At 39.5% G+C, this 14,782-nt stretch overlaps 1 protein-coding gene across 2 annotated transcripts; it reads right to left on the reverse strand.

Moving 5' to 3' along the window:
• Positions 1-6,846: 6,846 nt before the first annotated feature.
• Positions 6,847-14,782, reverse strand: LOC119654516 (mitochondrial genome maintenance exonuclease 1-like). 2 transcript variants are annotated; one of them, XM_038059955.1, is made up of 4 exons: positions 14,095-14,782; positions 13,825-14,038; positions 7,129-7,434; positions 6,847-7,009 (listed from the first exon to the last, which is right to left on the reverse strand). In XM_038059955.1, the coding sequence occupies exons 1-3, from the start codon at positions 14,720-14,722 to the stop codon at positions 7,140-7,142; spliced, it is 1,137 nt and encodes a 378-aa protein (XP_037915883.1). In that variant the 5' UTR covers positions 14,723-14,782; the 3' UTR covers positions 6,847-7,009; positions 7,129-7,139. The 2 variants fall into 2 exon arrangements, with proteins under 2 accessions (XP_037915883.1, XP_037915882.1); XM_038059954.1 differs by lacking the exon at positions 6,847-7,009 and having other exon boundaries at positions 7,049-7,434.

Raw genomic sequence — 14,782 nt, forward strand, 5'->3', positions numbered from 1 at the left:
TTGAAAAACTATTACTATAATAATAATTGACTTTAGCGTTTTACAATTTGATTTCGAACTAAAAAACTTTTGCACAGACGGCAAAACTAATCATGCAGGGATAAATAACATTAGAGACAAACGAAGGAAGAGATTCTATTCAGCATGTTTATTTTTTCTATTACATTATGTGACCCTTGATGCCACCTACAATAGTATTTTTTTATAAGATCAATCACAAAATTTACAACGAATTTGCTTCAAAAATTCTGCTGCTGATAGCTTCATCTCCAGCTGTTGGATAAGAAGGGATATCCTAGTTCATCGTTTGTAAACCAAAACAAGAGGTAGGTAAAATAATGATGAAGATGAAAAACTTTGAGAACTCACAATGTACTTGTTGAAAAAAACGGATAATCACTTGGAGCTGCTTGGCTTGGTAATTAGGACTCTGAAGGGGCCATCATCATGCCGGGCATCACTATGGCGGTGAGCTTCATTCAATATATCGTCGCTACTTTGTTAGGAACGTTGAGGCCCAACTCCTCAAATTGGAATCAAAACCCATTTGAAAAGAGGGAAAAAAGAAAATTAAAAATATCTGGAACTGACAGGAAATATGTAGCTGATGGTTAAAAATTGCCTCTAAACTCAGGATCGCCAAAAGTAATCCGGATGTATCCAAATACATTGAAAGAAGTTGGTTATAACACTGACCGTCCCGAATATAGGACTTTATTTTCCATGGAAATAGTGCAGCATGCTCTCAACCTAGTCTTCCCGGAAACCGCTCCCATCTGAATGTTCCAAAAAGAAAGAGGAAAAAGGGAACATTTGTGTGAAGTTTTCAATATCGTATCATTTCATCTTTTTTTATATGCTATTAAAATAAGTACCTAATGCCCTCTTAGTTTGATTGGTAAATTAGGCATTTTAGAGAAATATGACCATCTTCCGAAATCGGGGCAACGTGAGACATCGGGAAGCATTGAAAATTAGTTTCAAAGTCGGAAACAGGGGAGGACCGGAAATGATGCTAATATTGAATGCGCGTTGAAAGAATGGTTTGTGAATGCCATAGATAGCGATGCCTATTTTTTAAATACTCGGCTTTGTCAAAAAGGACGATTTCAAGGCTACAGTAGGGTGGTTCTACTGTTAAAGGAAGGGAGAAAATATTTTCTACTAAAAAAGCCACTGAGAACACTTACCTACTAACACTATTTTTTTATTCAACCGCGTGACCAAAGAATCATTTGTACCTTTAAAGCATATTACGAGGAAGAAGAGCTTCTTGTGGATGCAACCGGTCAATTTCAACTTCAAATTCGATTCAAAGGCTAACGATCTTGCAAAAACCCGACATTCTTCACACCTGGCTAATGAAGCGTGGAGTAAGATGAGGGATGTGGCTATTCGGAAATATTGTTGACACTTATTGAGGTACTAGAATATCTTACTATATGGAACTACAAGAAAAGAATGTTTATCGACCATCAAGGCGTATTCTAAGGACCAAATCAGCCCGCCATAACCGAAGCCAGCTGCAGCACTCCATCGATATCAAAGAATATCACGATATTGAAAAAGACAAGGCTGGTGAAGTTTTAGTTTCACCTTCAAACTCAGAGGCTCTACAAGCTCTAAGAATGTTGAGGAGAGCTGTCCAGCACCTGAAAACCAATTTCGAAATTCAATAAGATTATGAACAACATATTATTGAAAGGTCGCGGTTCAAATCTCACTGCTGGCAGTGGGGTTTATATCGTGATTTGACGTCGGATACCAATCGACTCAGCTGTGAATGTGTACCTGAGTCTAATCAGGGTAATAATCTCGGGCGAGCGCAATACTGACCACATTGCCTCCTACAGTGTACTGTAGTGTACCGTTACGGTCTTGAATGAACTGCTCTAACACACTTCAAGGCCCTGATCCAATATGGATTGTTGCGCCAACGATTATTGTTATTATATATTATTGAAATTATAAATAATAATAAAATAAAACGCACTTCTTTAAACCACCTTAAATTTCGAATTGATTATTTTAAGATGTTTCTTAATTTCATACACGTTATGCCTATTTACATGTAAAATAAAACTTTTTTTAATGTAGTTTTCACTTTCAATTATAAGGCTTATATAACGGCGTCTTCGAATGCGGGACGTAGCGTCAAAATTGAACTTTTGGGAAAGTAAACTGACTATGTTCAGATAGGAATTGTGTCGTAATCAGTCAAACTTATGATCTTGATTTTATTGCTGTTTATCTTCAGTCCAATTCTTCTTGCTTTCTTCTCCAAACTTTTAGCCATTTGGCCGAGGACATCGACTTGGTGAGAGAACAAGCAGATGTCATTCGAGTAGTCAAGGTATTTTAAAAAACATTCATGGTCTATTGAAGCCCTTCATGCCCTTCGGCCAAGGCAGCATAGAAAACGTCACCGATAACAAAAAGAAATAACATCGACGATAGAATGCAACTACAGACTTCAGTTCTTCTGAAATTTTACCTCGAATAAACGAAGGACTTAATCGAGGGATTTGGGTAGGAAGTTATTGTCCATCCCTCTTACAGCCCTGACGTTACACAAAAACGATTTCAATCTGTTTCTGAAGTTGAAGGAGTACCTAGGCGGTCAACGATTCAAGACGGACGACGAAGTTTCTAGGTTTCCCAACGGGTTGGTGGCGGACTTCTTCGAGGCAGGAATGCAAAAGTAGATTACTTGTCAAAAAAATGCGTAGAAAAAAATAGTTTAAAGATCAAAGTTTCCGCCGGTGTATTCATTTTTTCAAATAAAAAATTAATTGCGCTTGAAAAAATTGGGAAACTTATTTTTGAAGCAACCCTCGTAGTTCTCCATTAGCTGATAGCATTGACCTGAGATAGCTAATCGCTCGGTTCTGGGCAAGTCACTGATATTGACAGTGGTAGTGCCTGTTTCATGGGGATCGGTCGACAAAAATTATTTTTTATTCAGATTCAATCTGAGACCGTGTTTCATGAGGCGATGATTCTATTTTTGGACAAGTTCGCAAGTTCTATGCTATGAAACGCTAGGAAAACATCATTTGTATAAAGCAGGCTCTGGACGTTGTGTGTGACAGTCTCCATAACAAGAATAAAAAGGAGTGGTAAGAGGGCACTTCCTTGATGAACACCGACAGAGATGCGAAGACAAAAATGACCAAATTTTTAATAATCCCCAACTTCCAAGGAAAAGCCTAGAGGTTAACGGGACTAAAATAGAATAATTAAAAAATGCATAACCTTCATCTACTAAAAATATCAAATATATTTTGATTAATTAGGGATAAATAAATTACAGACAAATATGAATTAAAAAAGTGTATTGTGAATCAATCTAAGAAAATATAAACAAATTAGATTCAAAACATATTCTAACTAATTAATCAAGCAAAAACAAAAAAAAAAAAATATATGTAATAACTCCAGTAAATTCAAATCACTTGAGTGATGAACTCCCTCACAGTACAACACATATTTCATATTTTTCGCCGTTTTATTGATTAGACTCAAGCACATTGATCATTATTGTAATGCATTTAACGGTAATGAACCATGCTTGTTTCCGCCGGATTTTGACTTTGTTCCGTGAAAAAAACCTGAGCCTGAAATGATCTTAGATTTTTTTCCGAAGTCAAACCAGCCGTTGGCGAGAGGGTCGGTCTCCATGCCTTCAAAAATGACATTCGTGCGATGTTCATTAAGTTAAACTCATTAAAGCAATTGCTACTTTTCTCCCTTTATCAAAGTTTATATCTAACATTTGGACAACCAGACCGACTTATTAGCACTGATGAGGGAACAAGTGGTTTCTGAAATATCGGCATTTACAAGCATAATAAATATCATTAGCGAATAGAAAAACCATTATTATTACAAATTTGGGCAACGTTGCTCGATACTATTCAATAATCTTATGCAATTGGTTTACAAATTAATTCTTAAAGTCAAGATGGGAGATGCTTTCTTCTTCATCAATTCCTCCACGTAAGTTAAATGTTTTTGTAAATGCCTACATCGGTTTGCTGATTAATGCATCTAATAAAGCACATCCATTTTTATATCTAACATATCTCTCATCATTTCAACAGGTATGTCGAAACATTTCCCTATACTTTTCTAAAAATATTTTTGCAGTCTTTGGCCTTTTTCATAAAGTATTCCTTCTATCAATCGTAGAGCTGTGCAACTTATTAAGTTCTGGGATGTTTTTTTATTATTTTCAATATATCAAGACTGGTGGAAATTAGGGTATTCATTCCCAACTCAAAGAAGTAAGTAATTGTGCCATAATAACATCATCGTGGTTTTCAGCCAGCTCTTAGTTTCTTCGTCATCATCATCGAAACTTACGTCACTTTGCACTTATAATTCTAAACTAATAATTTTGCTTGACAATATAAATGGCTCCTGCATCGCCATCTACTCCAGGGTGGACCGAATTAATATTGAGGAGCAACTAACTCCCACATTTTACAACACGGACTACCATTTCACCCAAGCACTCACTCTTTGAAATTCTGACAGTATCGTCCTAGGACCGAGGCAACTTCTCAGACGTTTTCTCACCTGTGCCATGAAGAGAAGCTTAATCAGAAGTAACTAGAGGAGGAGCACTCTGTCAAATAATTATACGTGTAACATAAAAAAACTTCAATTGAATTTGATCTAGTTTTATAGAACTATGATGGGTTTAATGTGTTCTACCGAAAACCAAACAAAATTTATTCTAAAATTATCAATATAAACAAAAAGAAAATGAAATATTTCATCATCATCAACGGCGCAATAACCGGTATCCGGTCTAGGCCTGCCTTAATAAGGAACTCCCGACATCCCGGTTTTACGCCGAGGTCCACCAATTTTGATATCACTAAAAGCGGTCTGGCCTCCTGACCTACGCCATCGCTCGATCTAAAGTAGGGTTTGCCTCGTCTTCTTTTCCTACCATAGATATTGCCCTTATAGACTATCATCATCCATCCTTATGTAGGAGACGAAAAATTCTTATTAGGATTCTTCTCTCGAACTCGGCCAAGAGTTCCCAATTTTTCTTACTAAGAACCTAAGTCTCCGAGGAATACATGAGGTTGACAGTCCTCATCATTGCCTTGTACAGCAAGAGCTTTGACCGTATGGTAAGACGTTTCGAGCGGAACAGTTTTTGTTAGCTGAAATAAGCTCTGTTGGCTGACAACAACCGTGCGCGGATTTCATCGTAGTAGCTGTTATCGGTTGTGATTTTCGACCCTAGATAGGAAAAGTTATCACCGATCTCAAAGATGTAGTCTCCTATCTTTATTCTTCCCGTTTGACTAGTGCGATTTGATGTTGTTGGTTGGTTGGTTTTTGGTGCTGAAGACGCCACCATATATTTTGTGTTGCCTTCATTGACGTGCACCCCAAGATCTCGCGTCGCCAGCTCGATTTGGATGAAGGCAGTTTGAACGTCTCGGGTCGTTCTTCCCATGATGTCGATATCGTCAGCGTAGGCCGGTAGTTGAGTGGACTTGAAAAGGATAATGCCTCTCACATTTACGTCTGCATTGCGAATCACTTTCTGCACTGCACTGCTTTTATCTGGCCTCGCACACTGGTCAGGGTCAGCCTAGTCAGTCTTATCAATTTCCTCGGTTTACAGTACAGTTTTACCCTGACTATGCTATCATAGGCGGCTTTAAAGATGAAAAGATGGTGCAACTGATGTCCATATTCCAAAAGTTTTTCCATCGCTTGCTATACCGAGAATCTGATCTGTTGCTGATTAGTCTGGAGTGAAACATCTTTGATATGGGCCAATGATGTTCTGAGCATATGAGGCTATCTGGCCCAGATAGAGGATAATATCTTATAAATGGTACTCAGCAACGTTGATACCTCTATAATTGGTGCACTGCGTGATATCTTACTTTTTATGTATAAGACAGATAATACCTCGTTGCCAGTCGTCAGGCATTGATTCGCTGTCCCATACCTTGAGCACAAGTTGGTGTAATTGGTCGCCTCCACATTTAATCAATTCGGCTGTAATTCCATCGGCTCCTGGTGACTTATGATTTTTAAGCCGATGAATTGCATGGACTGTTTCTTCTATACTTGGTGGTGGCAGTATTTGTCCGTCGTCTTCAGTTGGCGGGAGTTCCAACTCGGCGACGTTCTGGTTGTTCAGCAGTTCATCAAAGTACTCAACCCATCGGTCCAATATGCCCATTCTGTCGAAAATCAGAATTCCCTCTTTGTCTCGGCAGGATGAACATCGAGGTTTGTAAAGCTTCATCCTGCTGACTTGTTGATAAAACGTCCGCGCCTGAGCGGTTGCTCCCTGTAATTTTGAAGTTCACAGACTTGTTGGTTCTTCCAGGTTTCGTTTTTCTGTCTGTGAAGTAGCTTCTCCGTTCGACGGAGTTCGTGATAAGTCTCTGCGCGTGCCCGCGCTCTTTGAGAATGCAACATTACTCGGTATGCGGCATTCTTCCGTTCCGTTGCTAGCTTACATTCATCATCAAACAAGCCGTTCTAACTGCTTTTGCGGCTGGGGCCAAGTATGTTTGTGGCCGTATCAATGATAATGTTCTTCAGGTGATTGTGAAGATCATTTGTTGATGCTTCATCTCCAGAATCTCTGTTGACTGCGGTTATTGCGGCATCCATTTCCCTCTTATAGGTGTCGCGGAGGGCTGTGTTGTGGATGGCTTTAGTGTTAATTCTCACCTGATTCTCAGAGGGAATTCTGGGTGGTATTGTTATTCATACTCAATGCTCAGGCGAGGCACGCATAATGACTAAATTTACGTTTAAGTTTAAGGGCGACTACTGCAATGAAAAGCACGATGAAGTTTTGCTATTGGGCTAGATTTAATGAGTTGATGCAATGCAGGCCTTATTGATTAAGTTAGCCAAGAAGAATATTATGACTGCGGGTGCATTTGATATGTTCTTCCAGAATAAGTTTTTTTAACCGACTAATTTCATTTGGAAGATCAAATATTGGTCCATTCTAAAATTATTATTTCAATATAAACAGATCTGGACTGAATCAATTTCATACAAAGTCTATTTTGTCTTAAGCACACACACTGTTTCGTACTATAAAAGTATAAAAAATGCAATGTATACCTATAAACATTTCAAATAGGTTCCGGTAATGTTCCATCACGTGTTCGTATCCAGAATTCCTGTAAACGCCGCAGCCACAGTTGCCAATATCTCCTAAGCGTAATTTCATCTAAACGATGCACTTGTGCTGGCTGCCCCATAGTATTGGCAACGATAACATAGCCTTCTGCAGCATGAAGTTTATATTGCGGGTCCGCGCTCAATGCACCCAAATATGCACATAGCTGCAATGGGGCATCAAATGTTGCATTTATTGTAGTTTTTTGTTTATCTGATTTCTTCCACTCGATTACTGCCATTTCTGAACTAAAAGAGGTAATAAAGAATATTGAAGCAATTTTATATGATTTAGTGAAGAAAGAGGGAGAGAGAAGAAGAAAACCAAAATTCTGATATGGAAAAAAAGAAGTATGCAAAAGTGGCATTGATTATCATTCACAAAGTCAAAGATAAATATAAAATCATAGCGATCCCTACGATTCCACTTTTGATATATTTAAAATTCGAAAATAAAATATTCTCTCACGATGCACTTGGAGGTCTAACCCACGGTCTTCAATTTTTTTAAACCGGCTTTAAAGTTAATTTTGAGAATATAAATTTTTCATCTAGATGAGGTGCAATGAATCAAACGTAAAACTCAAAAATCAGACTATTATTAAAACTAATAAAATATCGGCGTGGCGTAACAATAAGCGGTTACTCAAAGGGGAGCAGAAATTCATAGCTAGAGCTACATATGTAACATGCGCATCTCAGGAAGAAACTAATTTTAATGGCAATGGCAATTCGGCAACCTATCATTAAATTTCTCACAGGAAAATGTCTCTGCGTGAAAGCTCCATTAGCGCTGAGCATTCTAAAATGTTAATGTTCATTATTTTTCCTGCCTGAGATTAGTTCCCAGTCCAAGATTTTTATCGTAGAGTCGAAATGCATATAATATAAAGTTGCTTTAAATCATCTTTCACGATATGCCCGGAACATTTCGAATGAATTGCTAACCGGATTTCCTAGGCATATTCATAACTTCAGTGCGTTTTTATCCTTGAAATTAATAGTAACTCGTTAGCCTGAAGAAAAACGATCACATAGCCGTTTAAAAGAGAACAGCAAGGAAATAATTTCAGCTTAATATCAGGGAAACATCTAGGCGTAAAGAAAGCCTCGCGTGCGGTCAATAATAGTGACTATTAATTTAGTGCGGTAACTCCCTAGGAGAGAAATGTGAAAAATATATGTAAAACTAAAACGCAAAGAATATATTTTTTTGTTAAAAAAACGTCTTTACATTATTCATAATATATGATTTTCATAGTATTTTTCTTTAGAATAAGATGTGTTTTTTTAGAAGAAAGAAGTTTTCGTAAAGTAACCATTTTGAATTTTTCCGTTCCCTTCAATTTTTTAGGTGGAAAAAGTCTGCTCACCGATTTAAAATGTAAATTTTTAAACAAAAACTTAAACAAAGAAAAAATTAACAAATAAACTAATTCAAAATTCAATATTTTGTCGCATACAGCAATAGCTGCGCGACAGCGCTGAGGCATGGAGTCAATAAGCCGAATAATCTACTTCATCGGAATTTTAGCCCCCTGTTTTTTAATGGCGGTGCACAGGTCGGTTATTTTTGGAAAATAGCCCTTCCTGATCTTTTTGTCGACGATTTCCCAGAGATGTTCCATGGAATTCAAGTTAGGGCTTTGTGCAGGTCGTTGAAGTACGTTCACATGATTATCTGCCAGCCAGTCATTCGTTAATCGAGCCGAATGCTTCGGATCATTGTCATGCATGAAGATCCAAACGTTGGCCAATTTATCGTGAGCATGAGAAAGCATTACTGCCGACAGTAAATCACAATATTTAACTGCAGCCAGTGTACTGTCGAATTTATATATTGGGCTAACCGTGTCTCGAAAAAAACAAGACCATACCATTACGGATCTACCGCCTGATCGTCGAGACCTGATGTTTGACGTGGTAACATCTTCCCAAAGGTTATCGAACATAGCGGATCCCATCTGTTGAAAAAAGCTTCAACTTTGATTCGTCAGACCATAAAACACGGCTCCGGTCTCCGACGTCCATTCAACGTGGTCCTTGACGAATATTCGATTTCGAGTAGGCCGAAAAGGATTCAGGTTTATACGCCTAGACGGGTAACAACATAACGCAACATAAATAAAACATAAAAAATTATTTACCGCAAAATATTTCACAATTTCCGCATGTTCTTAACCTAATCTGCGAAATAACATGCCGTTATAAATAGATCTTCTCGCACAACACGGGCAAGCAGAAGGTCCTGTGTTCCGGTTGATTTTCTCAGAGGTCCGCTATCCTTCTTTCTCATAACAGAGTTCATGTCACGGAATCGACATCAAATATCAAATATATCAATATATCAAACAACTCTTCCGCCACTACCCTCTGACTAGAACCTTTTTGCACGATAAGGTGTTTCGGCAGCTTTTACCATCTATAACACGGTAAATTAACAATAAACTGAGAGAAATACTTCAAGTAGCTTGTCCTCCGAAAATCCGACGATAAACTGAAAAAATAACTTTGAACACGTTTTTCTTCGCCCAAAAAATTCACGAAATCAACAAAAAATGAAAACTGTTACTTTACGACCATTTTTTCCATAAATTGAAACGACACATTTTATTCTAGATGAAATATGCTACAAAAAGATATATACCATATAATATAAAGACTAACAATGCATTCGCTTTTTTTACAAAAGACATCTTAAAAACTTTGTGCACATTTTATATGATTGTGATTTACCACTTGGTGGGGCATAGCGCGTCAACCACACCTACATGTCGTCGAACGTGGTTCGCTGAAATGCGTGTCACTTCCCCGCAAGACTTTTCGAGATTCCCGTATTTCCTCCTCTACTGTTCTGCAACCCCAGCAATACAATTGTAACCCCTCCTTAATGCGTGATCTATCCATCGCCGCTTCCCTCTTCCGATCAGATCGCATACAGGTGAAAGGTCTGGGCGCCGACCAAGTTCTTTGTCTGAAATAGTATCAGGCCAGCGTATTCGACGATATGACGCAGTTAGGTGTTCACGAAATCTTGGGAGTTTTCGAGTGACAGTGGTGGTCACTGTCTATGTGCTACTCCCATATAAGAAAACAGAAAGAAATCTAGCATAGAACAGTCTCAATTTGATCTTGGTATTGACCTAACTGTATTTCCAGATTAAGCAAGGCAGCGAAAGTGGATCTAGCACTATTACACTTTCTAGATATACAAATTGATCGATGCCTACGATGCTCATTAATGCATTAATGAGAACTTTGGTTTTGTTATGTTCAGTCCAATTCTACTTGCCTCTCTTTCCAAATCCAGAGTCATTTGGCCAATGTCCAAAACCCGGTAAGAGAGCAAATAGATATCATCAGCGTAGTTGAGATGTTTGAGGAAAGATAGCATCGTCCATTTAACTCCGCCAGCATGAAGTACATTACCGATAATAAGAAGAAATAGTATCGGTGGCAAGATGCAGCCTTGGAGGTGCAGGACGTGACATTTGCTCTAATAATGGCTATTAGTTTCTCCGAAATGTCCCTCCTGCGAAGAGCACTCCAGCTACACTCCGTCTTCACGCTATCGAAAACTTTCTCGAAGTCGATGAACAGCAGGTGCAGCGAAGATCCGTACGCTGTTCTCGAATGATCCGTAGGGTGTCGATGTGGTCAATGCAGGGGAATCCCGAGCGGAAACGAATCTCTTTCTGGTAATCAAAGTTTTGATGTTTGGGTTCCAGGGTAATTGCAGCGCAACGGCAGGGAGCACGCAGATCTCCTCCAATTGTCACAGCCGTAATTGGTGCCCATCTTTGGAATCTTAAAGATAACCCCCTTGAGGGGTCGCAGTTCTACAACCATGCGAGAAGTGGCAGACGCAACATACAAGCGAACGTAAGCAACCATCAGATGGTGATCCCTTTCGAGGCCAATGTCAGCACCTCTCTTGTTACGCACATCCATGAGACAACTCTAAATCTACTGCTGATATGATCAATCTGATTACTCGGTGTCAGTCAATTGAAACCCAACTGGCCTTATGGCAGGCTCTGTACTTGACCAATGTACCACCAATGACGAGGCGGTGGGAGCTGCAAACCACCAACCATTACCGTTACAGTCGCCAGGACCGTACGTCCCCATCGCATGTCCGAGCAAGGCAATTGGCATTCAGATCACCCATCACGATCACAATAGAAAGCATTTCTATATCGAAAGTCTTCGTCGTTGTATAGCACTATACAATTGTGATTGCAGTCAGAAGAAACCGGCTCCCACGTCCAGACAGCGCGACTGCTACCACTCTGCTTTCCAGAGTACAAAAGCACATTGACGCTAGAAGGAAAAGAGTACTCTCCAGAGTCACACCATCTTACATCGCTTAGCCCCAGAATGTGCAACTTATATCGTTGGAATTCTCGCTCGAGATGGAGAAAGCGGCATTCTGATGAAGCGTTGTCGAGGGGTGTGCGCCCATTTAAAAAACCAATCATTCCTAAACAAAATTCAATAATTCTATAAATCTCCAAAATGCGAACATTCTCCTTTTTCGAAAGCCAAAGGTCGAAGCCGTAAAGTCAGTCTCTAAACGAGGCGTTTCTGAAATTTTGATAGCAGTAAACTTCCAAAATTTGCAGGTTGCTAGACCAAAAATCTTTATCACTTTTAGTCGCTTCTTACGACAAACAGTGAGGGCTTTAAGTGTATTCTTCAGGCCCATCCCTCAGGCCACATCTAAGGTGAAAATAAGAAAAAATTGCTAAAATTATATTATTTCTAAACTTCTTGTTCGGGGTCTATTCATCATATGCCTTTTTATATTCGTCAATAATTCCGAACCGTTATCAATGAAATTTAGTTGCAAAACATCGATACACTCCCCCAGCATGTCCAGAATTCGCAAGATGATCAAGAAGCCAATCGAAATTCAAGAGCCCTTACGACCAATCATTGCGACGAATTATTAAAAGGGAGCTCCAAAACTCTTAATTGCTTACAGATGAAATCAAGCGCGTGCAACTACAGAGATATCATCAGCTTAAGGTGTCGGATTGCACGTTGCAATGAAAACGTATCCCCTCTAGAGACGGGAATATATGCATCATGCAGCAAATGCATTATCATCCAAATGACAAGAGCTGGTTCAAGGAGGCTCCTGCAATTCCCGCCATCATTAAATATCCCCAGAATTCCCAAGTGATCCTGTTGTAAGCTGAGATCTATGCCAGTATGAAGATACGCCTAGTTTTCGTTGATTAACCAAAAGATGTTCCGTTGTAACATTTTTTAAAACGGTGGTACTTCCGTACTTGAATGTGGTCAACTTGGAAGACTAGGATCTGCGGTTTGCGCGTAACCGGACGAATTTTGTAGTCACCGAAGCAGTTCCTGCTTTAAAACTGATACAGATTATCGCCAGAGTTGCCTCGCTCCTCCGCATTTGATTATTTTAACTCACGTGTTAGACTCTGTATCGAGGCCAAGGGAATCCACAACGAAATCAGCTGCATATATACAATTTAAGGAACATGTTTTTTTAATCATTTGTTTTGTTATATTCTAGTTAATATAAATGTATTATTTATAAAAAACATCTGAAGTAGTTATTTTAACGCACACTGTATTATCTTCTGATACCTCTATTCAAATGGTTGGCTGTCTGTGGAACTCAAATACTTTTGAAAATCCTAGGACGCTTCCTAAAGACAGAGAGCGCGCGCGGTTCAATATTGTACATCAATTGCGAAGGCCTACTATAATTTTTATTTCCTTCTTAGGGAGGGACACCTAAGAGACAATAAAAATGCCGCCCCAGCAGCCGACCGATGATTATTTTCAAATCCACAATTCATTATTCTTTTACAATCTGAGGACAAATCACCAGCATCATAAAATCAAAGCTGCATCCAAAATGATTGGTTAAAAAAAATGAAAACGAGGAACCCGGAAGGCAAAACATCTATACCGAATTGTAGCGCATAACCCTTGCAATCCGGCCAATTCATCAAACTACCGCTGTTATCTGACTTCATGAAGACGCTGGGCACATCTGCCACATCGTCGAAAATATTATCAACAAAGGCGGCTTTGTCGAGGAATGTGTCATCGTCGACGCGATGCAAGACATCCAGTTGTTTCCTCTATATCGCCTACGTTGATGTAGAAATAAGCGCTACATTTTACGCCATCGAGTTAAACCACTCAAGTTCTAGAAGTCTACCCGACTTTATTCATCGCAGAAGCTTCTTCTCGCCATTACTCAAGTCACTACCACGCAGGGTATCGTCAATGCCAATATCCACTGCCCGTGCAGATTATCCTTTTGAGGGAAGTTCGTGAGGACGTCTGATATCGAGTAATTTGTCCAAATATGAAATGATCCCCTCAAGCAAAAAATTGGCGGGCAGATCTAAAGAAAAGGGAGTTTCTGATGACCAATCCTGATCAGTGACAACGACCTGATGAGAACTGAGCGCTTTAAGTAATTAGATGGGTCAGCTCGGCCGATAATAAAGTACAAAATCAAAATCACTTTGCAAATCATAAACTGGATGAACAGGAGTAGGAATGCGGCGCCATCCAACCCGTCTCCCCTAACGCCTTACGACACCTACATGGAGGAAACCCAAATGAATATATGAACGCACTTACTTCACTTTGCAAACGCAGTCAACAACCCCTCGGTACTTCAAAAACGGATGTTCTACCATTTTCTCGGTGAATTCAATTGCTGGACTTAAATCTCTAAGCACGGGTGAGACGCTCTCCCAAGTTTTATATACATCTGAATCCTGTTGTGGCTCCTTTCCCGTCGCAAAGTAATTCTCCAATGATTTGTGGAACATTTTGCCTTCGTTCAACTGCCCTGGAAAAAAAAACAATAAATATACTCGTAACCCGGAATTATTCATGTCGATTCACTTTGTTGCAGTTGGTTAAATCCATCCTCGCCCAGTTCTCTAATTTTCGCCAACTTCCATTCAATTAAGGACTTCCGAGCGCTATCAGAAAGTGTCGCCTGCAATATTTTACCAACGGATGGAAGGAGCGAATCGTAGTCGCGAATCGTTTCGGGAGCGTCCTGAACTTCTGTGGAAATCAGTGGAAAATTCAATATCGACTTTATTCCTTTATTACTGAAAGGAATTTCTTTCGCCTCGGTCCTATGCGGGGGATTGCTACTAGAGTTTCCAGAAAAAGATGATGAAATATCCGATTTCGAATCGTTCGAGTTATTCTCTAGAGAGGTTATAGGCAGGCTCGATTTTTTCCTAGGCCTCCCAGGTTTTTTCTTTAATTGCTCTCCTGTATCTACTGGCGCTGAAGATTTGTGCTCCAGCAACCAGTACATTTCCGACGATCCTTCGGATTCATTACAGCTGCTGGAGAGTTTCGCTTTCCCGGCTTTCTTCTTAGACTTCTTAACGGCTCCAAAAAGTGCCTTATTTTCATAGTTAAATGATTTCAATAGATCGGCTGATGTAAGCACAGCCTTAGGAGATTTCGTTGCAAACTGCCGGAACTGATGGCAAATTATTCCCGTCACCATCTTCGCGGGAAATTCGAGCCGCACTCTACTGAAGAAGTGACAATTTGAATTGTTTACAAA

The sequence above is a fragment of the Hermetia illucens genome, chromosome 4 (assembly GCF_905115235.1).
Source record: "Hermetia illucens chromosome 4, iHerIll2.2.curated.20191125, whole genome shotgun sequence".
In the NCBI taxonomy this organism is placed as follows: domain Eukaryota; kingdom Metazoa; phylum Arthropoda; class Insecta; order Diptera; family Stratiomyidae; genus Hermetia; species Hermetia illucens.

Coding starts and splice junctions, on each gene's coding strand:
- LOC119654516 (XM_038059955.1), bottom strand. CDS start 14,722: ATGGTGACGGGAATAATTTGCCATCAGTTCCGGCAGTTTGCAACGAAA. Junction 14,039..14,094: donor ATTTAACCAACTGCAACAAA/GTGAATCGACAT, acceptor TTTTTTTTCCAG/GGCAGTTGAACGAAGGCAAA. Junction 7,435..13,824: donor GACTGCGTTTGCAAAGTGAA/GTAAGTGCGTTC, acceptor TACCTCTTTTAG/TTCAGAAATGGCAGTAATCG.